The sequence below is a fragment of the Ischnura elegans genome, chromosome 12 (assembly GCF_921293095.1).
Source record: "Ischnura elegans chromosome 12, ioIscEleg1.1, whole genome shotgun sequence".
In the NCBI taxonomy this organism is placed as follows: Eukaryota; Metazoa; Arthropoda; class Insecta; order Odonata; family Coenagrionidae; genus Ischnura; species Ischnura elegans.
This window is the reverse complement of record NC_060257.1, coordinates 54,324,863-54,342,148: the sequence shown is the minus strand read 5'-3', so window position 1 is coordinate 54,342,148 and position 17,286 is coordinate 54,324,863. Positions and strand designations below refer to the sequence as shown.

The window sequence follows — 17,286 nt, the reverse complement described above, 5'->3', positions numbered from 1 at the left end:
TCACATATTTTTCATGTCGAACTTAAGTCTTTCACTGAACACAGTGGATGACGGTATGGCAAGAAACCTTTCGCTAATACTTTCAGCCTTGAATAGGAGATACAAATCTCCCAGTATTTCCCAGGGAAGGAATTTGGTGGTGCATTCATCACTTAGCTTCTCTCTAAGCTTCCACTTCAGCTTCAACAGTGTTTGTTATGGAGACTTTGGGTACTTTTCCAAATGCATCACTGGATCTTGACCATATACCTGTCACAGGCTCCCTAGTCTGCATTTGCTTCTTCGGAATATAATTGCGATGTGCAAGTAGCCCTTTTTGATCTCGAGTCGAGTTGAAAATTACTCGCGAGTATTGAGTCGAGTATAATAATTTCTGAACCAGGCAATACAGCAATGCATACTACAATATATTCAACTCCAATTTTCTCTGATGAATGTCTAGCCTAATGTAAGAAGGGAAATATAATGAGGATCGTTGATGGTTATTGTCAGAAGTAAGAGATGAATGAAAATTAATGTGTCTTCATTAGTTCCATTGGCACGATTGAAATTAATTGACCCCAAGTAATATGTCGACCATATATATGTATGCTAACTACAAGGGAGAGCCCTGAGTACAGTCATTTTCACAGCTATAATAAAGATTACATACTACGTATATGAATTATGTAATATTTGGCCCTTTCAAATTCTCAAGCAGAAAAACCAATTATTCTACATGCTCAGCCAGCAGGTTTTGACGACTCCATGTTACAGTATTACTGCCTGCAGAAAATTGCCTTTTGCTACACACTTGTGTGACTGGGCAAGTACTTTCCTTCCAAAAATGAAAGATTTTGGAAACATTGGAATTTTTATTAAAAATTATATCAACGTTTTTTTTGGATCTTGAATCTTCATGGAATTCAAGTGAACGAAGCGAACGAACTATAGAACTAAGCTTTAGTTTTGTTAAGCCAAAAAAATCTATACTTCTCACGTCATTTAATCAACCTTAAAAACTCTTGTTTTTTTAAGTTCAAGAAAGAACCTGAACGCAGCAAATGAATATCACATCGGACGGATGCAGTAATAAAATAGGCTAAAAGGGCCTTGTGGTGTGAAAACTCCCCCTACCGCGCGACTCACCTGGGCGAACATGGAAAGGGAAAAAGGGTATCGGTTGTTGCCGCTCACGGAAGCAGTTCATTTTTCTCTCTCTTAAGCATGCCGACTTTGTCTCTTCACTTTACTTCAATACCCGAGCCATATTTCTTATGCGCGGGATGGTTCCGAAAAATATCCAATCCTTAGTATTTTCACTCGAGTAATGCGCTAAACGGTCAAGTCGATCTATGCATAATCCTTTTTAACATCCTCAGTTTAGTATTTTAAGTCAATGAAGACGATTATCCATGCTTTAAATGACGATTTTAAAGACTTAAGTTTTAAAAAACTTAAAAAATCGGCCTCAGTTACCGAGCCTTAGAGTTCCGCGGCGTGTAGCTCAGCCTTGACGCACGATTGAAAAATCGCTCTTATTTCCTTTGTCGCAAATTTTTTTTCCAAGATTTCTACTTAGTACTCTTTAGAAATACCTACTTCATATTGTGGTTCAAATTTTCCGAGTTATATTGTTCGTAAACGAAAGATAATGTCTACTTTATGTCAAATTTCACGTGAAAAATGGGTCGGCCATTTTGCGTTGTAAAACCAGGCAGATGAGAGCCAAAATCTTCAAAAGTCATCTAAAGTATAGGCAAAGCACCAGGTCAAAGGAATATTGCGTTTTTAATTCCATAAAACTTATACCAACGCAACACCACCTGGATAAATTCAAAGATATTTTGAGGAAAAATGATATCTCGCGTGGCATTGAAAAATTGGTCATGTTTGGGCCACTGTATCTCACTAAAGGGTCGTATTTATGTAAAATGGCATATAAATCTATATCTGGTAATGATTTATGAGTATTTACGCTAATTTTCAAGTCTCTATCCCCAAAAAGGTCATTTTGGACTTCATTCCAGCTTTTTCCGATTTCAGACTATTGTGCGCCGGGTCGGAAGACGATCGGCCGCCGCGGCTGGCGTAAAGGTATTCGGCGCCCACGTCGACAACTATAGTGTATTCGGCAAACTGAAACCACCAGGCCAAGGTAGAAGAATGACTTATTGGCTTTAAAAACTGTATTAATACATGAGTTTCATGATAGCGTATCCTGTCGACAGATTGCTGGACCTACTAGCCTCGAAAGCTTTGTAACCTTAACTACTCGACATTCGTAATGCTACTCGAAACGCTCGAGTCCAGTATCAACTACTCGACTCGAATTTTCGAGTACCAGCTCGCACAAGATATGTGTTTTGTTATTACGATTACGTGGCGCGAAAATTCAAATGACTGTTGGAAACGCGGTCGTATATAAATTTGTGCTTTCAAGTACTACTGGAATCGGAATCGATTTTTCACCTTGGCAAGTACTCATTTTCGATTCCGGGTCTTGGTCGAGAATCGAGGAATCGAAGAATTGGGGAATCGAACCGACCCATCACTAGTTATAATGTGATATCAGATACAAGCGAAGGAGTAAATGCATAACTGGTGAGGATCCCACTCCGGTAAATAGTCGTGCCGAATACTATTATGCATTCGGTATTAGTATGGATTAAATGGAGTATTTCTCTGAGACCCGAACTAGGTATTGATGAAGATAATTAGTTGATGGAAGGTAAGAGACCAAGTAAGTGATGAGGAAGTGATGGCATGAGTGGTTAGACTATAGGGATTTTAAAAACTCTTAAAAAGATGAAGGGACAAATATCGGCAGCATCATGGGGCATCGTCGAAGGACAGGTGTACGAGAAATCGGCGTAGACGCCTTCTACGGCGATGTTTAATTTATTTATAACCGAAGAGTCGTCTCAAACGATCTTTTTTATATAATTATTCAGTGGCAAATATTAAGTTGAATAAAGGCAGTAACGGATAGGACTAAAGCCATTGTCTCTTATCCCTTCTAGAGTTTGTTTATGGACATGAAACACACCAATGCATATGTTGTAATATTTCGAGATCGTTAATTCCTAATTCTTTTCTATCATGATACACCTCTAATATTCATTACCTATATTCTTTTCGAACTCTACCAATATGGCGAAAACTATTACGAGACTTGATCCAGATATCTCTACGTTTTATTATGATTTCCCACGAAAAATATTCGCTTTTAATATTTATCGCTCAGAAAATTTCTCATTGATCATCATTGAACTCTGAAAGCAATAGATTTAACCGATGAAAGAGTTTTGCGTCCTTAGAAGCCGAGTAAACAGCGATGGACGAAGTGAAATGAAATAGTCAGAAGAATAGCAATATGTGAATTTTCGTGTGTCAATTTTCATTTTAGTTTGTTTAATCGTGGTACACATTTATGTTGCTTCGGAACCTAATTAAACATGCATTTCGTTCTGACATATATCAGTGAAATAACTGGTGGGCTGGTACTTTGTAAAGTTTCGAACGGAATATTGATATTCACCGAAGAAAAGGGAAGTTTAACAACGAAGAGAAGTATGTGTATGCTAATTTTAGTAATTGTGGGAGGGTAAGTCGAGAGGTGGCTGAAATCTTACGTTTTTTCCCGTCGGTAATTTTTTGAATTCATTGTCAGTAAATGGAAAATAGGGCCTTGTTATTAAGTCATCCTATTCGAAAATTATCAATGATTGACTCGGTCGAACCTAAGATGGTCTCTATGATGTACTTTCTTTAATGGAAAATAATCATGACCTTATTCTGAAGAAAACCCGAGACTTTTAATATACTACGTACGCTAATTCGGGTCATCAGATAATGTCCTAGCACCACGCCAATTGAGGCACCTTTTGGGGTATAATGTCGATGTGCAATTTGTTTATTTACTACCTCAAAACCTATCTACATCTCCAATACGATACATTCAATTATGTAATACTGGCGTAGGAACGAAAATTTGTGCCTAATTGTTTTCGCACATTACGTACGGGAGTATTTAAATTTAGAGGAATGGCGTACCTGGTAAAAGATTTGGACGTTTAAAATATGTTCCAAATTTATTGAAATTCATTTCGTTTAAACATTGTTAAAAAGCTTATCTTTAAAATATAATTTTAACCAACGAAATACTGCGATAAATCCTTTCTTAATGAGTTGTGAACAGAACTGAAAATGTGCTCCCAAATAGCAATAGTATGCTTTAAAGTTGTTGAAGTTGACGCGCATAAATTATGAGAAACTTTGTCATTCGTTTGAATTCTCGGGAGGAAAATGACTAGAGTTCTCGCCATCCGTAAGCTGCTAGTTAATATGCCAATTAGCTTAAAAATAAACGTTGGAAATTTTGTTGTTCAATTTGAAAATTTTCTCTGGAAGCCTGGAAGACGAAGACGAATTGAGGGTACTAGTAAGGAAGGGTATATTTGCAATAAAACCAGATATTAAAAGGAAATAATAATGATAATATTTATTTAGCGAACAAGTGTACACAGATGAGATTAAATGATCACAGAATTTGATGTGTCGACGTTTCTACAGGCCGACTTCCTGCTTGATCCAGTCACGGAGAGCAGTCACCCTGGTGTAGACGCCTGGGTATCCGGGCTCAGCACAGCCGTAACCGAAGGAGACGATTCCGACGAGTTTTCCGTCTTCAACAAGTGGGCCTCCAGAGTCTCCCTGTAGACAGACAAGAAGGTAGAGAATTAGAGACGAAGACAAGGTGGCAGTTACCCATGATTCAAACCAAGGGGACTGGGACCAATAAATGAGGCCCAAGAACATGGCGGTTTAGGGTTATATCTGTTGGTGTTTCGCACAGCTTTCCGCTTGACAGACGAGTTCTTCCAGAAATCGGAAAAAATTGTCGAATACTTGTACCTAAGTTTTAATAACGTAGTCGGCGCTCATTATTTGGTTGAATGAAATTCTAATTACCTGGCAGGAGTCCTTTCCTGGAGCACCAGCGCAGATCATGTTGTCTGTGATGGATCCATAGGCCTGGTTACACTCCTTCTGATCAACAACTGCGACGATTACATGTCTGAGATGATCGGGTAGGCTTCCTCCCTCCTGGGTAAACAAGTGAAGATAGTGGACCAGATTAGGCTTGTATTCCGTAACAAGTTTCAAGAACTTTACCGTGGGGAGAATTAATTTCACTATAGGGACAGGAATATAGACGATTCTAATCATAAGAGGTTTACTCTTTCCAAAAAAAAAATTATCATGAAAAAGCTAGTTGGAATTATATGTAGAGATACTTGGTAATTTTTTCTTGATTTTTAGCAACTTGTTATTTACGTTTTTCATTCGGTACTTCATGTTATAATGAGAGTGGTCCAGTGAAGTGTTCAGTAATTTATTAGGGCAAAATGGTTGTCTACGAGGCGATTCGTTCATGATCATTATGATGAAAAAAAAGAAAAATGAAATGCTCTTCTTTTTCCCAAGACTTCTCGCTCAAATTTCAATTGGATTCCGAAAAGAGAAGTAAGTTGGAATGTTTTTCGTTGATATTCAATGATTAGGGAAACCAATTGAAACACATTTTCATAGATTTGGGGTAAATGGTTAATTGTTTCAAATATATAGTAATTGGGGTAGTTATTATAAACTAGTATCGACGCACATTTTTTCTAATATAAGAAAATGATGCGTGGTATTCAGAATTATCACCCGTATTAGATAAAATCGAGGCCTTCGTGAATAAGGCCCCTGTTCAGTAAGTTATTAGGATAAAATGATTTTGCTATGAGACGAATGTTCATGATCATTATGATGAAAGTCATTCCAATTATCTAAAAAAAGTTTTGTTTTTCCGCATAAATAGGAGGTGTGTTACGTGATCGCAATTTCTTCAGTATTGTTAAGTGTCATATTCTTACCGTGGTTGTTCCCCATCCAGAAACATCGGCGTTTGATCCAACAGCCACGTCCATGTCGCTGGCTGGAAGAGCAATGGGTTGTACTCCTGTGCCGAACTGGAATGGTGGGTTCACCTGGAAAAGGAATGATTCTAATGGTGTAATTTCCTAATAATTACAACTTTTAATAATCCGAATTTTTTCTCTAGAAGTTTACATTAATCGAAAAAGTCATTCGAGATCTATTCCGTTTTGCAATCAGTCTTAATAATTTCCTTTAATATCGAACCACGCGTGACTGTTTTTTTATAAATAATTAGATGGTGAGACTATTAGGTAGCATTGGTATTTTTACGTAGCCTGATGTGGAATACTCATTCATTGAATTTGTGCACAGTTTTCTTTGGATGAATGCAGTTAAATAAAGAAATATTATAGTTTTCCATTCGGTGTAGTTGTCCTCTCTAGTTATAATAAATAATCACCATTCTAGTCTATGTTTTTAACCATTCTCTTAACCGTCAGGTACAGAAAATATTTCCTTATACAACATACTTAACGTTTAAAAATTTATGCTTTCATTTTCGATTAAATTTTGTGTTTTTTTCCATGTATTTGTTATCAGTAAAAAAACGTTCAGCTGTAAGGCGTCGAATTATGCACCTCCAATTTTTCGAACTGGAGCGGCTATATTTTCGAACGAAAAAATAGACGCATTTGGCCATAATATATTTGAAAATCGTGGAAAGAAGAATCTTGAGCTTATATTTTTGACCAATAAGTTCAGTGCTGCTATATTTACCTCCAGGATCGAAATGTCTCCATCAAGAACGCCGATATCGAATCCAGGGTGTTGGTGGATCTTAGTGACCTGGTGGATGCTTCCTCCAGAGTTTACTTCGGAGCTTCCGGCCCTCACGGAGAGTTCGTCAGCAGAGGCCCTGAATGTTGGAAGACGAGGCATTTATTTATAAAAGGATAAAACATGTCATTTCTCTTGGCCGTTTTAGATTACTACCAAATCGTATTACTGTGAAGGGATAGGTGATTGTGATAATTTAGGAGTGTAGTGGTGATTTAAATTTATTGTTGATGGTTACCAGTTATAGCAGGGGTAACGCTGCATGTTTTTATTCGTTTTGAAATGAGAAATAATAAGTAAAATATCTATCCCATCTAAGGCACTGTTCCAACCATGTTTTGTTAAGAATAGATTTTATTCGAATTGATGAATAGATAGTTTATAGTAGTTTTTTAGGGGTATAGTGGTGAATTGAAAGTTCTAGAAGTCGATGGTATCTAGTTGTTAATGGGATTACTTTGCTTGTTATATATTCTCAAATATCAGATAATAAGAAACACATTTACCTCATCTAAGACACTATGGTATTGATAGGCTAGATTAAGGCAAATTGATGCAAGGCTAACACTCCTATGATATGGCACCATATATATTTTTCATTCGTTCCGAATTATTAGAATGTGAAGGGAAATTGTAAAAAAGTGTTGTCAATTCCACAGTCCACGTGTATTGCTTCAACTCTGAAATTTTCGATATTTTTATTTTGCCATCATGGGTATTCAAGCGTGTGAAATTGGCCAACTGATTTTGCGGAATAATAACGAAATTCCACATCGAGTTTCCTCGTCGTCAGTCGAGTTTAATGTTAAGGGGAACTTATACCCCAGTCTCATAAATTCTCTAAGTTTATGGAAGTATTCTGGTTGTTAATGCATCAACGCTTTATAATGTATCAAAATATAAAAATATATTAGGAGGTACTAGTGCGAGAAATTTGAGGGAGATTTTTTAATGTGGATTTATCTTTGTGCTCTTATGTATTTCCTGTAGTTATCACGCAAATCGTGGGGAAGATTATTTTGTTGGAATTATGAAAATATATTACTCACCCATCGGTACAGTGGGCAGCAGTGATGGCCATGGTCTCACTGACAATAGATGCTCCACACTCGAAGTATCCGCCACGGCGAAGGACCAGCTGTAAAGTGAAAGTTAATCTTGCTTAAAAATAATTCAACGTGCAATAGAAGGGAAATTATTTATCGTTTTTAACTCCTTTCACTTAATTTTATTTTCTGAAGAGCGTGCCCCTATCCTCTATTTATTTATTATGTGGTTATTTTTAAATGGAATGGTAGGTACCTATTTAGATGATATTTTGTATTTAGTAATCAACGTAGAACAGTAATATTTACTTCATATTGTTCGCGAAGTCCCGTAAGAACATCGAGAACATAGATTTCGTTTATCGTATAATATCATATATTCCTTCCAATGCGTCTTACTTCATGAGATATGAGTCATTTACGTTCACTATGGATGTGTTAATATTGTTTTACTATCAAAATATCAGTATTGTTTTCCTAAATAGCGATAAAATTATGAATATCTGATAACGTGATACACAACGTATACTCGTCATAAAATTTTCATAATTTAATTTATTTTTATCATTGAGCGACTTCACATCGTTAGTTTCTAACGCGGTAGATTCGTCATTTCAGCGCAAGGGGTTACATTATCCCTCATAGACAGAGTGCACTGTGAATCCTGGGACATCTTGGAACTTCGTTATTACATGGGGTTTATTTCAAGCCTGCCAATCGAATGGTGGTGAAATTTACATTGCTACAATAAGAAATAATTCCTATGACCGAGAACCGAACCACAGACCATTAGCATTCCGGGTCATTGCGCTGACCAAGCTATCAAGCTCCATTTTATTCGACGAAATGATATTTGTATTTTTCCTTTCATAGAAAATATTCCAATTTCGTTGGTAAATCAAGTGATGATTTCATTAATAGTGGGTCCTGTCGTCTTTCATAGCGGCGAAGGTATTTCCCTATCCCACACCTTCCATCTCTGTGTAGTTATTGCGGATTTTTACCGGTGTAATCTACATCTACATACCCCGCAAGCCGCCTAAAAGGCGTGTGGCAGGGGTGTTAGGACACCAGCCATTTCAACATAAAAAGGAAATTCTCTAACGAAATTACGACTTGCATTTATTAAAGTCCTTTATGGTTAGGGGGGAAAAGGAAGTCACATGCATACATGTCTCAGGGGAATTATTTCTCATGGAAATTTATGTATATTGTCAATTTCATTTGAGTTGGGACTCAAGTGAGGTTTCGTTATACTACCGTAGCAATCGAGTCTAGTTTTAATCAGGATTAGTACTTGAATGTAGTTCTGGACTACGACCCTATGTCTTATGCCTTACCTGGTATGGGTAGTCTTCGATGTCTGCTGTCTCTCCACCCACGATTTTTCCACTGAATCTCGGACGCACCAATTTGGGAGCGCGCCCTGAAAATTAATTTAACATATTGGAATCATTCGGTTTGAGAATAAAATGAGTGCGTATGAATTGGCAGTAATGTATAAATAGCTGAGTCAATTATATTGTCTATTTGCATTTATGCATTTGCAGTTTTGAGCCTGATAAGCAACTAGTATCCAACACTTAAGTGTACGGGGACTAGCCACAGTGATAACTTTTTACGGAGTCACCCGCAATGCACAAATAGTGCGAAAAATCCACAGAGGAAAAATCATTCGCCTTGACCGGGATTTGAACCCGGATCCCTCGATTTCCGGCCGAGTGCTTTAGCCAGGAAATTTGTGGACTATACCGGACAAGGTGGTATGGACTGCTGAGCATATGATGCGACTAGCAGTCCATACCACAAATAGTATAGTCCACAAATTTCCACAGGGGAGAATGATGCCTCGGTAGCGGAAATCGAGGGATCCGGGTTCGAATCCCGGTCAAGGCGAATGATTTTTCCTCTGTGGATTTTTCGCACTAGTATCCAACAATTTGTTAAATTTGGTCAAGAAATACAGTTTAGATTTGGGTACAATAGAAATGTTCAGTCCGAATCGAATTTAATTCAAGAAAATAGATAAATGTTTGCATTCTCACTCACATGTATGATCAGGTATTGTCTTTGAGATTTTATATTTATGAAATGAAATATACCTAATTCTTAAAATAGTTCTCTTAGTACTACTTTTCCGTTTTCGTTATTTATTATATACGAACCTAATGTTTTGGTTTAATTTCGAGTGTACTGTCCAAATATTATGCAGTACATGTTACGCCTTCTATGCTAACTTTGCAGGAAGCAGATCTCGTTACCGAAATGAGTAATTAATACTTATATTCCATAGATTGAAATATCTGTTTAAAAATATCTCCTTCTAATAGGCCAAACGTCTGTCTGTACTTACCTAGGGCACACACCACCAAGCAGGAGAGAATCAAGAAGCGGAACATGTTGTCTGTCGTCAGAGTCCCTCGAGAGATCTGTGAAAATCTATGAAACCTAGCGAGCTATATAAAGGAATCATGAGCCTGATGATTGGCGTAATTTTTTTCTTCCATGTCCTCAAGTTATAGTGATAAATATTGCGAGCTATATTTAATCCGCGGTATCATTTTTGCGTTCTGAAACCTCGGTGTTTATGGGTTTCCCGTCGTTTTTTTTATTAAATCTAAAAATATTGAAAATTCATTGCGATATCACCTTGAGTATCCGTGAAATAGATAAGGATTTCCATAATCATGGCCTTCCCCATCGTTGCATTCTTTCAAATGGAAGGATTTTCTTATCTTCAGCATCTATATTTGTGGACTTGATACCATGTCTAGTTTATTTATTTAATCAGCTGTCGCTTTCAATGAGATTTCTCGAGTTTGTTGACCTACTTGGTCTGTTTATGCCTTACAGTTCTACTGTAAATGTTTGTGGGCTAGGTAACCATTAGAAAACAGTGTAAGCAAATGAATTTTCGCCTACGATATGTAAATTGTTGATTATATTACGAATAAAAATGCCTTGGTAAATGTTGTGAATCCAGAAATATCTTAGGGTTATATTTCCCTCGATATATGATAATTAGGTGGTATTATTGAATGCGAATTTACGTGATTTCATCATTGCTGGAAGTTTTTGAGTTGCTTAGTTTCAAAAACTGTCAAAAATTGAGTAAAAAACGTTACTAATATCTTGAAAACTAATAAATTTGCAAATGATACAAAGATTTTAAGGTCCTTTATTGGCACTTGCGTGCAACCAATGAAATAACATAATACATGATCACGTATTGGGACTGATTGGCTGACTAAGGCCATAGACATTTTTTTTAAATGTTGTGTCTTGTAATAGGCATAATCAAATATCAATTAATTTTAAATTCTCAACGCAATACTGAAGGCAAAATATGGATGTGACTTTCATATATTAATAGGGTTATGAAATAATATGCATTGGATGTATATTAAATGAACAATTTCATTCCATTTCTCATAACGACCATGAAGGTGCGTTTTCAATTTTGGCCTCAGCCTTAGGCAGCTATCTTACTTAAACTAACTTACGTTCAAGAAGGGGAACCAGTCCATAATTTGAAAGTATCTATTGTTTAGGATTTACGAGTGTGGTTTGATAAGTCCGTGACTTTTTGAATATAATAAATTTTGCCGGCAAGACATTTTTTTGTTTATCTTGATAAAGCATAAATTTTTGCTTCTTCAAATACGGTCCTTTTTCCTTCGAATTGTTATCAAATCTGCCCAAAAGCTCCGAATAATATTCTCCGGTGATCATTTTACCTTTTCAAGGTATTCTATGGGAATGACGCTGCGGGCATCCCTGAAAACTGCGACCCTGTCGGCAGAGTGACCACCTTAGCCTTTTTTGGTGCTCGTTCACTCACAGAAACCAATAGCCTTAATTGCTCTTTGGTTCTGGTGTGTTGTGATGGATCCATGTTTCATCCACGATTAAGAAACGGCGCATAACTCGCTCGGATTGCAAATTAAAATCGCTAATCTTTGCTTTGAAGCGGTAAAATGGTTGCGCTAACGCTCGAGTGTGAGCAATCGCGGCACCCGTCGCGCGGATTTCTTTTTCATATCCAAATATTCATTTACAATGTGATGTACCCGCTCATTTGAGATGCCTGCATCATCAGTCGTCTCTGACACTCATTGTTTGATCTCCCAGTATCATTCCATGGATTTCATCCACGATTTCTAGCGTGACGACCTCTTTCGGGCGTCCTGAAAGTTCGACGTCACTGGTACTACCAAAATGGAATATAGTGAACCACTTCTTCAGCATTAAAATTGATGGTGCAGAGTTTCCCTAGTATTTGAAAAGTCTTTCCTTGGTTTCAGCGCAGTTATTTTTCTAAAAAAATGTTTAGTTAGTACGCGAAATTCAATTTTTACCGTTATTGTTAAAATTCACTTGGTTATCTGCTTTCAGTGTCGGTCAAACGCAAACTAAACGACGGAACTAGATCAACATTTTACAGAATTGTGTATTAAGAGATGTTTACTGACGGAATAATTGTTGTTTTTGCATTAACTATGTGGGAAGATTAAAAAAATTCACGGCACGGCATTGACCCTCGTATTTTGGAACTTCTTTCTTGATGGAATTTTCCCGATGATACTTGCGTTCATTGTGGCTCTCAGCCCATAGCTGCTATGAAGCTAATTCGATAGTTTAGTGAAAAATTACTCTTAGAATGTACCCCAACTGGGACTTAGAATAAGACTAGTACTTGTATAAAGTATTGCGAAGAAGTCATGTAATGATCATATCAAATTTCGTGTGTATCTCGTGGAATATTCACGGATCTTTGTGTCTTAATTCGGCGATGGCCTTTTCCTTAACCATAAAAATCTATCATACCTACTAGCATTGGACCTCAGCATCTGGTGACTTCTTCGACGTTTCATAATGTTAAATACATGTGTTTTATCTTAGCAAATATGGTCTCTCTTTGGCATATGGCTAGCAGAGAATTCAAATCATGTACTAAAAATGTGGCTGATTTGAAAATGATGGATAAAAACTACTAAAAAAATGCAACAAATTATTAAATCACGACTTGAGATCAGTAAACATAGCTTTCACATTCAGGCTTTCCATTTTTGGAATTACTGGTATTTATGTCAATATAACGCTTCTTAATGTAAAAATAAAAATGTAAACCTTTTTAACGCCATATCAAAGCGTCCAATATTTTTTAAAATCACCTCTTGCCGAAAATATTCCGCGTGCCTCAAGGGTTGCACGTAATTGATAAATTTCGTCGCGTAAATGTCTTAATTTAGAATTCCCCGTGATGTAATCATTGGTTTTCCGACCTTAGCCGCCGATTTATTGTAGGTTTTAGCGATTTATTTTCGAATAAACACACTTTTAATATTAAACATTGTTTGTGTACGTACTGATATCTTGATTACCGAATGGGAATCCCTTGAGTTACCCCTTTCAGCGAGACATTGGAGAGATTAAAACTTGGGAACCCCGCAATGATAAGATAATTGTTATGTTTTATAGAATTAGCAAGCGCATCTTTTTCAATCTGCAGCTTGAGTGCAATTTTGCGTTCCAGGTCATCAATATTATGTTTTACGTGCCGGATAAGCACCGTGACTCTTATGGCCTGTTTACACGAATGATTAACGCTTACGAGTTAATGTATGTTTGCATGAATGATTTTTGTGGAACGGATCGGAACATGTACGAATGCATGAACCAAATTAAAACAGGTTCTATTTTCTGTGCATGCATTCGCACAAGTGTGGTGGTTACACGGTGCATTTTGGCGTACATTCTCGCGTTCATACATTTAGTCATTAACCCGTACGTGTTAATGTACCGTTTAAACAGGCCTTTAATGTTAATAATAATGCTTCCCAATGCACGATTAATTACACCGGTCGGCATTAGAATCCTCCCACGAGGGTGAAAGGGTGTACCGGATAGATTTTGAGATGTTGATTACTAATATCTCATTGAGAAAGTTCCTGCGCTTAAGGTTTTTTTTTGGCAGGGTGCTGTTTCCATAATCAATTGAAAAATTTTTGACAGAAGTATTTTTGGTATTTAATGTGTGTTTTCCGTGTTTGTTCCGTTTTATCTTAATCCAAAAACTATCACTATGCTACATCCCAGGATCATTCTTTTCTCTAGCTCAAGACCCCCGGAAACGTGCCCCCTCCCCTTGGGTCGCGAAGATTTATTGTCGTTCTACACTGCATAAACTAAAACTTAGGCGTTATTGACGGAAAGGTTTCGTAATGTACTTGCACTTATTCGTTGGCTCCCTTGTGTCCAGATGACAGACAAATAAAAAAAGGCGCTAAGACATACACGGCATTTTCGCGTGAAAGAAATATTACGGTTTCGAGTTGATCATGGTGTTACGCTGTGTCGTAACACCACATTTTAACACCACACCACGTCGTATATTGTATTAAACGAACATGCCGAGAACTTGCAACAATGGGGAACATGCATGAAATTTGTTCATCATGGTAGTTAGTCTCTTTGAATAGAAAATTTTCTCGCTAGTCCAAGTATGCAAGCCAAAACTCTCCTAGTACTCCACAAACGTCAATAAATGCTAATTAAAAATGCTCGAATATCGCTTGAAGTCACGTGACCTGAAACGCCTTCTGACGTCATCGCACGGTACACCATTCACTTCGCTAAGAGAGTAAAGTGGTGGAGCCTTGAATGCAAGATATCGAAGTAAAAATCTTCGTCGAGCTTTGTAGTAGTTCCTAAAAGGAGAAATTGACTTAAGAGGGATTTAAGAAAGGAAAATGCCTCAGTTTACTTTTGGTCGACTTCCTTATGGCGGCTGATTTTCTGAAAAACGGTGATTGCTTCGTCACCAGCGCGATGCGGGAGTAAATAAGGCGTTATTACAGGCGCGATAAGGCAGGTAAATAATTGTGCGGTTAATGAAAATTATTTTACGAACGTTTTTAAATATTTATTCATTGTTCATTAAGATTTATTATATCCATTGCTAGCTGAAAATCTATCTAATGTATTTACTTAGGTACCTACCATGAGGAACTAAGATAGTTTTCCCTAATCGGCCGAGGTTGAGATCCAAATGATCGTGAAAAGGTAAAAAAAATATTTGTTAGGCACAGAAATAAGTCTGAGGTACTATTTACGCTGTATATACTCAAGTTCCTGTATTTGAACAGAAACCCACTGCAGAAACGAGACGAAATTTTAGATTTTTCGTTGACATGCAGCGAACTTTATTGGCATCACAGCAGCAAATACTTACAATACAATTTACCTTACCAAAACCCAAATATTTCCCGTATACTCCTTATTTTTCCTGTGGTATAATCGTAATCAGTATTTATTCTCATGAATAGCCACCTTCCTCTATGTATATAATCCTACAATCGGTGGACTAATTTGGTACATTTCTAGATTCCTCTACGAAAAGTCTCAAGGGAGTATTACTACACAATGGCAATGAAAAGCCATCCATCCCTATCGCTCATGCTGCACATATGAAATAAACATACGAGAACATGCGAAACATATTGTAGGCAATTAAGTACGAACAGTTCCAGTGGTCTGTATGCGCTGACCTTAAGGTTATTGCCATCCTCACCGGTTTACAAGGAGGTTACACAAAGCACTGCTTTTTCCTGTGTCACTGGGATTGTTGAGCAAAAGATCAGTACACCATCACAAAATGGCCACCAAGGAAGCAACTGGTCCCAGGGGAGATGAACGTGGCTAATGAACGTCTTGTGGATCTGGATAAAATATTCTTACCACCCCTTCATATCAAATTAGGGCTCATGAAGGCCCTGAGTTAAGGCCCTGAACCGGGATGGTGAAGCATTTAATCATCTCTGAAAACTATTCCTAAGACTCAGCGAGGCCAAGGTGAAAGAAGGCGTTTTTGGCGGGACCTCAAAAATATTGTGGACAGGTTAATTCATTCATTTTGTCATATGAGATATAATATGTCCCTAAAGTTACACTTCCTGCATTGCCACCTGGGCTTCTTCCCTGAAATGTACAGCTTGGGGGAGGTCTCTGACGAACACGGAGAAAGGTTTCACCTGCAAATAGCAACCATGGAGAGGCGATACAGTGGTAAATGGAGAGTGAATATGTTGGCAGACTTTTGTTGGAATGTGTCATGCGAGACACCTTGTTGTAATTACAAGAGGAGTAGGAACACCAAGTGACACATAAGGTTTTAACTTAAACTTTTTATGTAATTTCATTTGCAGAATTTATATTGATTTTTAATTATAACGTGAAAATTATAATGGATGGAGAATAGTCTTTGCGGAGATATTGAAACATCCTCCACCCTCCTCCCTGCAAACTGGTACCTCCTGGGGAAAAACGGGTGACGGATTCGAACTCAGAAGCTCGAAACCTATAGGAATCACCTATTTTCGTTCGTGGGAGCGAAAAAAAAATTCATTTTGCCGACCAGTGTTATAAGGGAAGGAGTAAAATGTCAATTATGAGAATCATAAATTATATGAATGTAATACCGAGGTAGGGTTCCAAGTTCTAATAAGTTATAATGTGATATAAGATCCTAGCGACGTAGTAAATGCATAACTGGTGAGGTTCAAACTCCGGTAAATAGTCATGCCGAATACTGTTATGCAATCGGTATCAGTATGGAATAAATGTAGTATTTATCTAAGACCCGAAATAGGTAATGATTAAGATAATAGGGTGGTTTCCTATTATTTTTTTATTGCCTGAATCGAAAGATTATTACTCCTGGAGTACCTACGTATTTCACGCTTTTAGATTTTTAAATGACGATATCTATTTTTCGCGATAAAATGAAAAGTGAAAATTTTCTAGCGCGCGAAAACGCGACGCGTAAGTATGAATGCCGGGAAATCTCTTCGTGTGACGTATTTCTGGTTCCCGCTGCCGCCCTGTGAGGTGACCGTGAGGCGAGGCTTTGCGCTGATACGACGCAGGCTGCTAGCGGGTAGCTGAGTACCCTGCTGCCTGGTAGCGCATGGCTTAAATAAGGATTATTAATACCTTATCGAATGAAGAAAACTTTCCGACCTTAGCCAGTTTTAATAAGTGATTGTCAAGACATGTTTCCCTGAGCTCTGCGCGTCGTGCATGCGTTGGTAATCTCAGACAATGTATAACTCCAATCTTCTCGTATAGAAACTAGGTCCCTGTGACGTCACGTGGAGTGGCATCGTATGGGCGCCAATCTGGCCCCTTTTCAAATAAGGATAAAAATGGACCATTGCCATTCGTCTAAACCGGTATTTCTAAAACGAAATAATTTTTATATTATGAATACAGTAATGGTGGGTAACGAATCGCAATCAATGACTTTCGTTCCATTTGATGAAGGTAACTACCCTATTAGTTGATGGAAGGTAAAAGACCAAGTAAGTGATGAGGAAATGATAGGAGTAGTGGTTAAACTCTAGGGGTTTTACAAACTCTAAGAAAATGAAGGGACAAATATTGGCTGCATCATGGAGCATCGTCGAAGGACAGATGTACGCGAAATCAGCGTAGA

At 37.6% G+C, this 17,286-nt stretch overlaps 1 protein-coding gene across 1 annotated transcript; it reads right to left on the bottom strand.

Annotated features, from left to right (window-relative positions):
• Positions 1-4,457: 4,457 nt before the first annotated feature.
• Positions 4,458-10,247, bottom strand: LOC124169645 (trypsin-1-like). Its single transcript, XM_046548298.1, has 7 exons — positions 10,144-10,247; positions 9,131-9,216; positions 7,794-7,882; positions 6,685-6,823; positions 5,904-6,017; positions 4,954-5,088; positions 4,458-4,695 (listed from the first exon to the last, which is right to left on the bottom strand). The coding sequence occupies exons 1-7, from the start codon at positions 10,187-10,189 to the stop codon at positions 4,549-4,551; spliced, it is 756 nt and encodes a 251-aa protein (XP_046404254.1). The 5' UTR covers positions 10,190-10,247; the 3' UTR covers positions 4,458-4,548.
• Between the last annotated feature and the right edge of the window lie 7,039 nt (positions 10,248-17,286).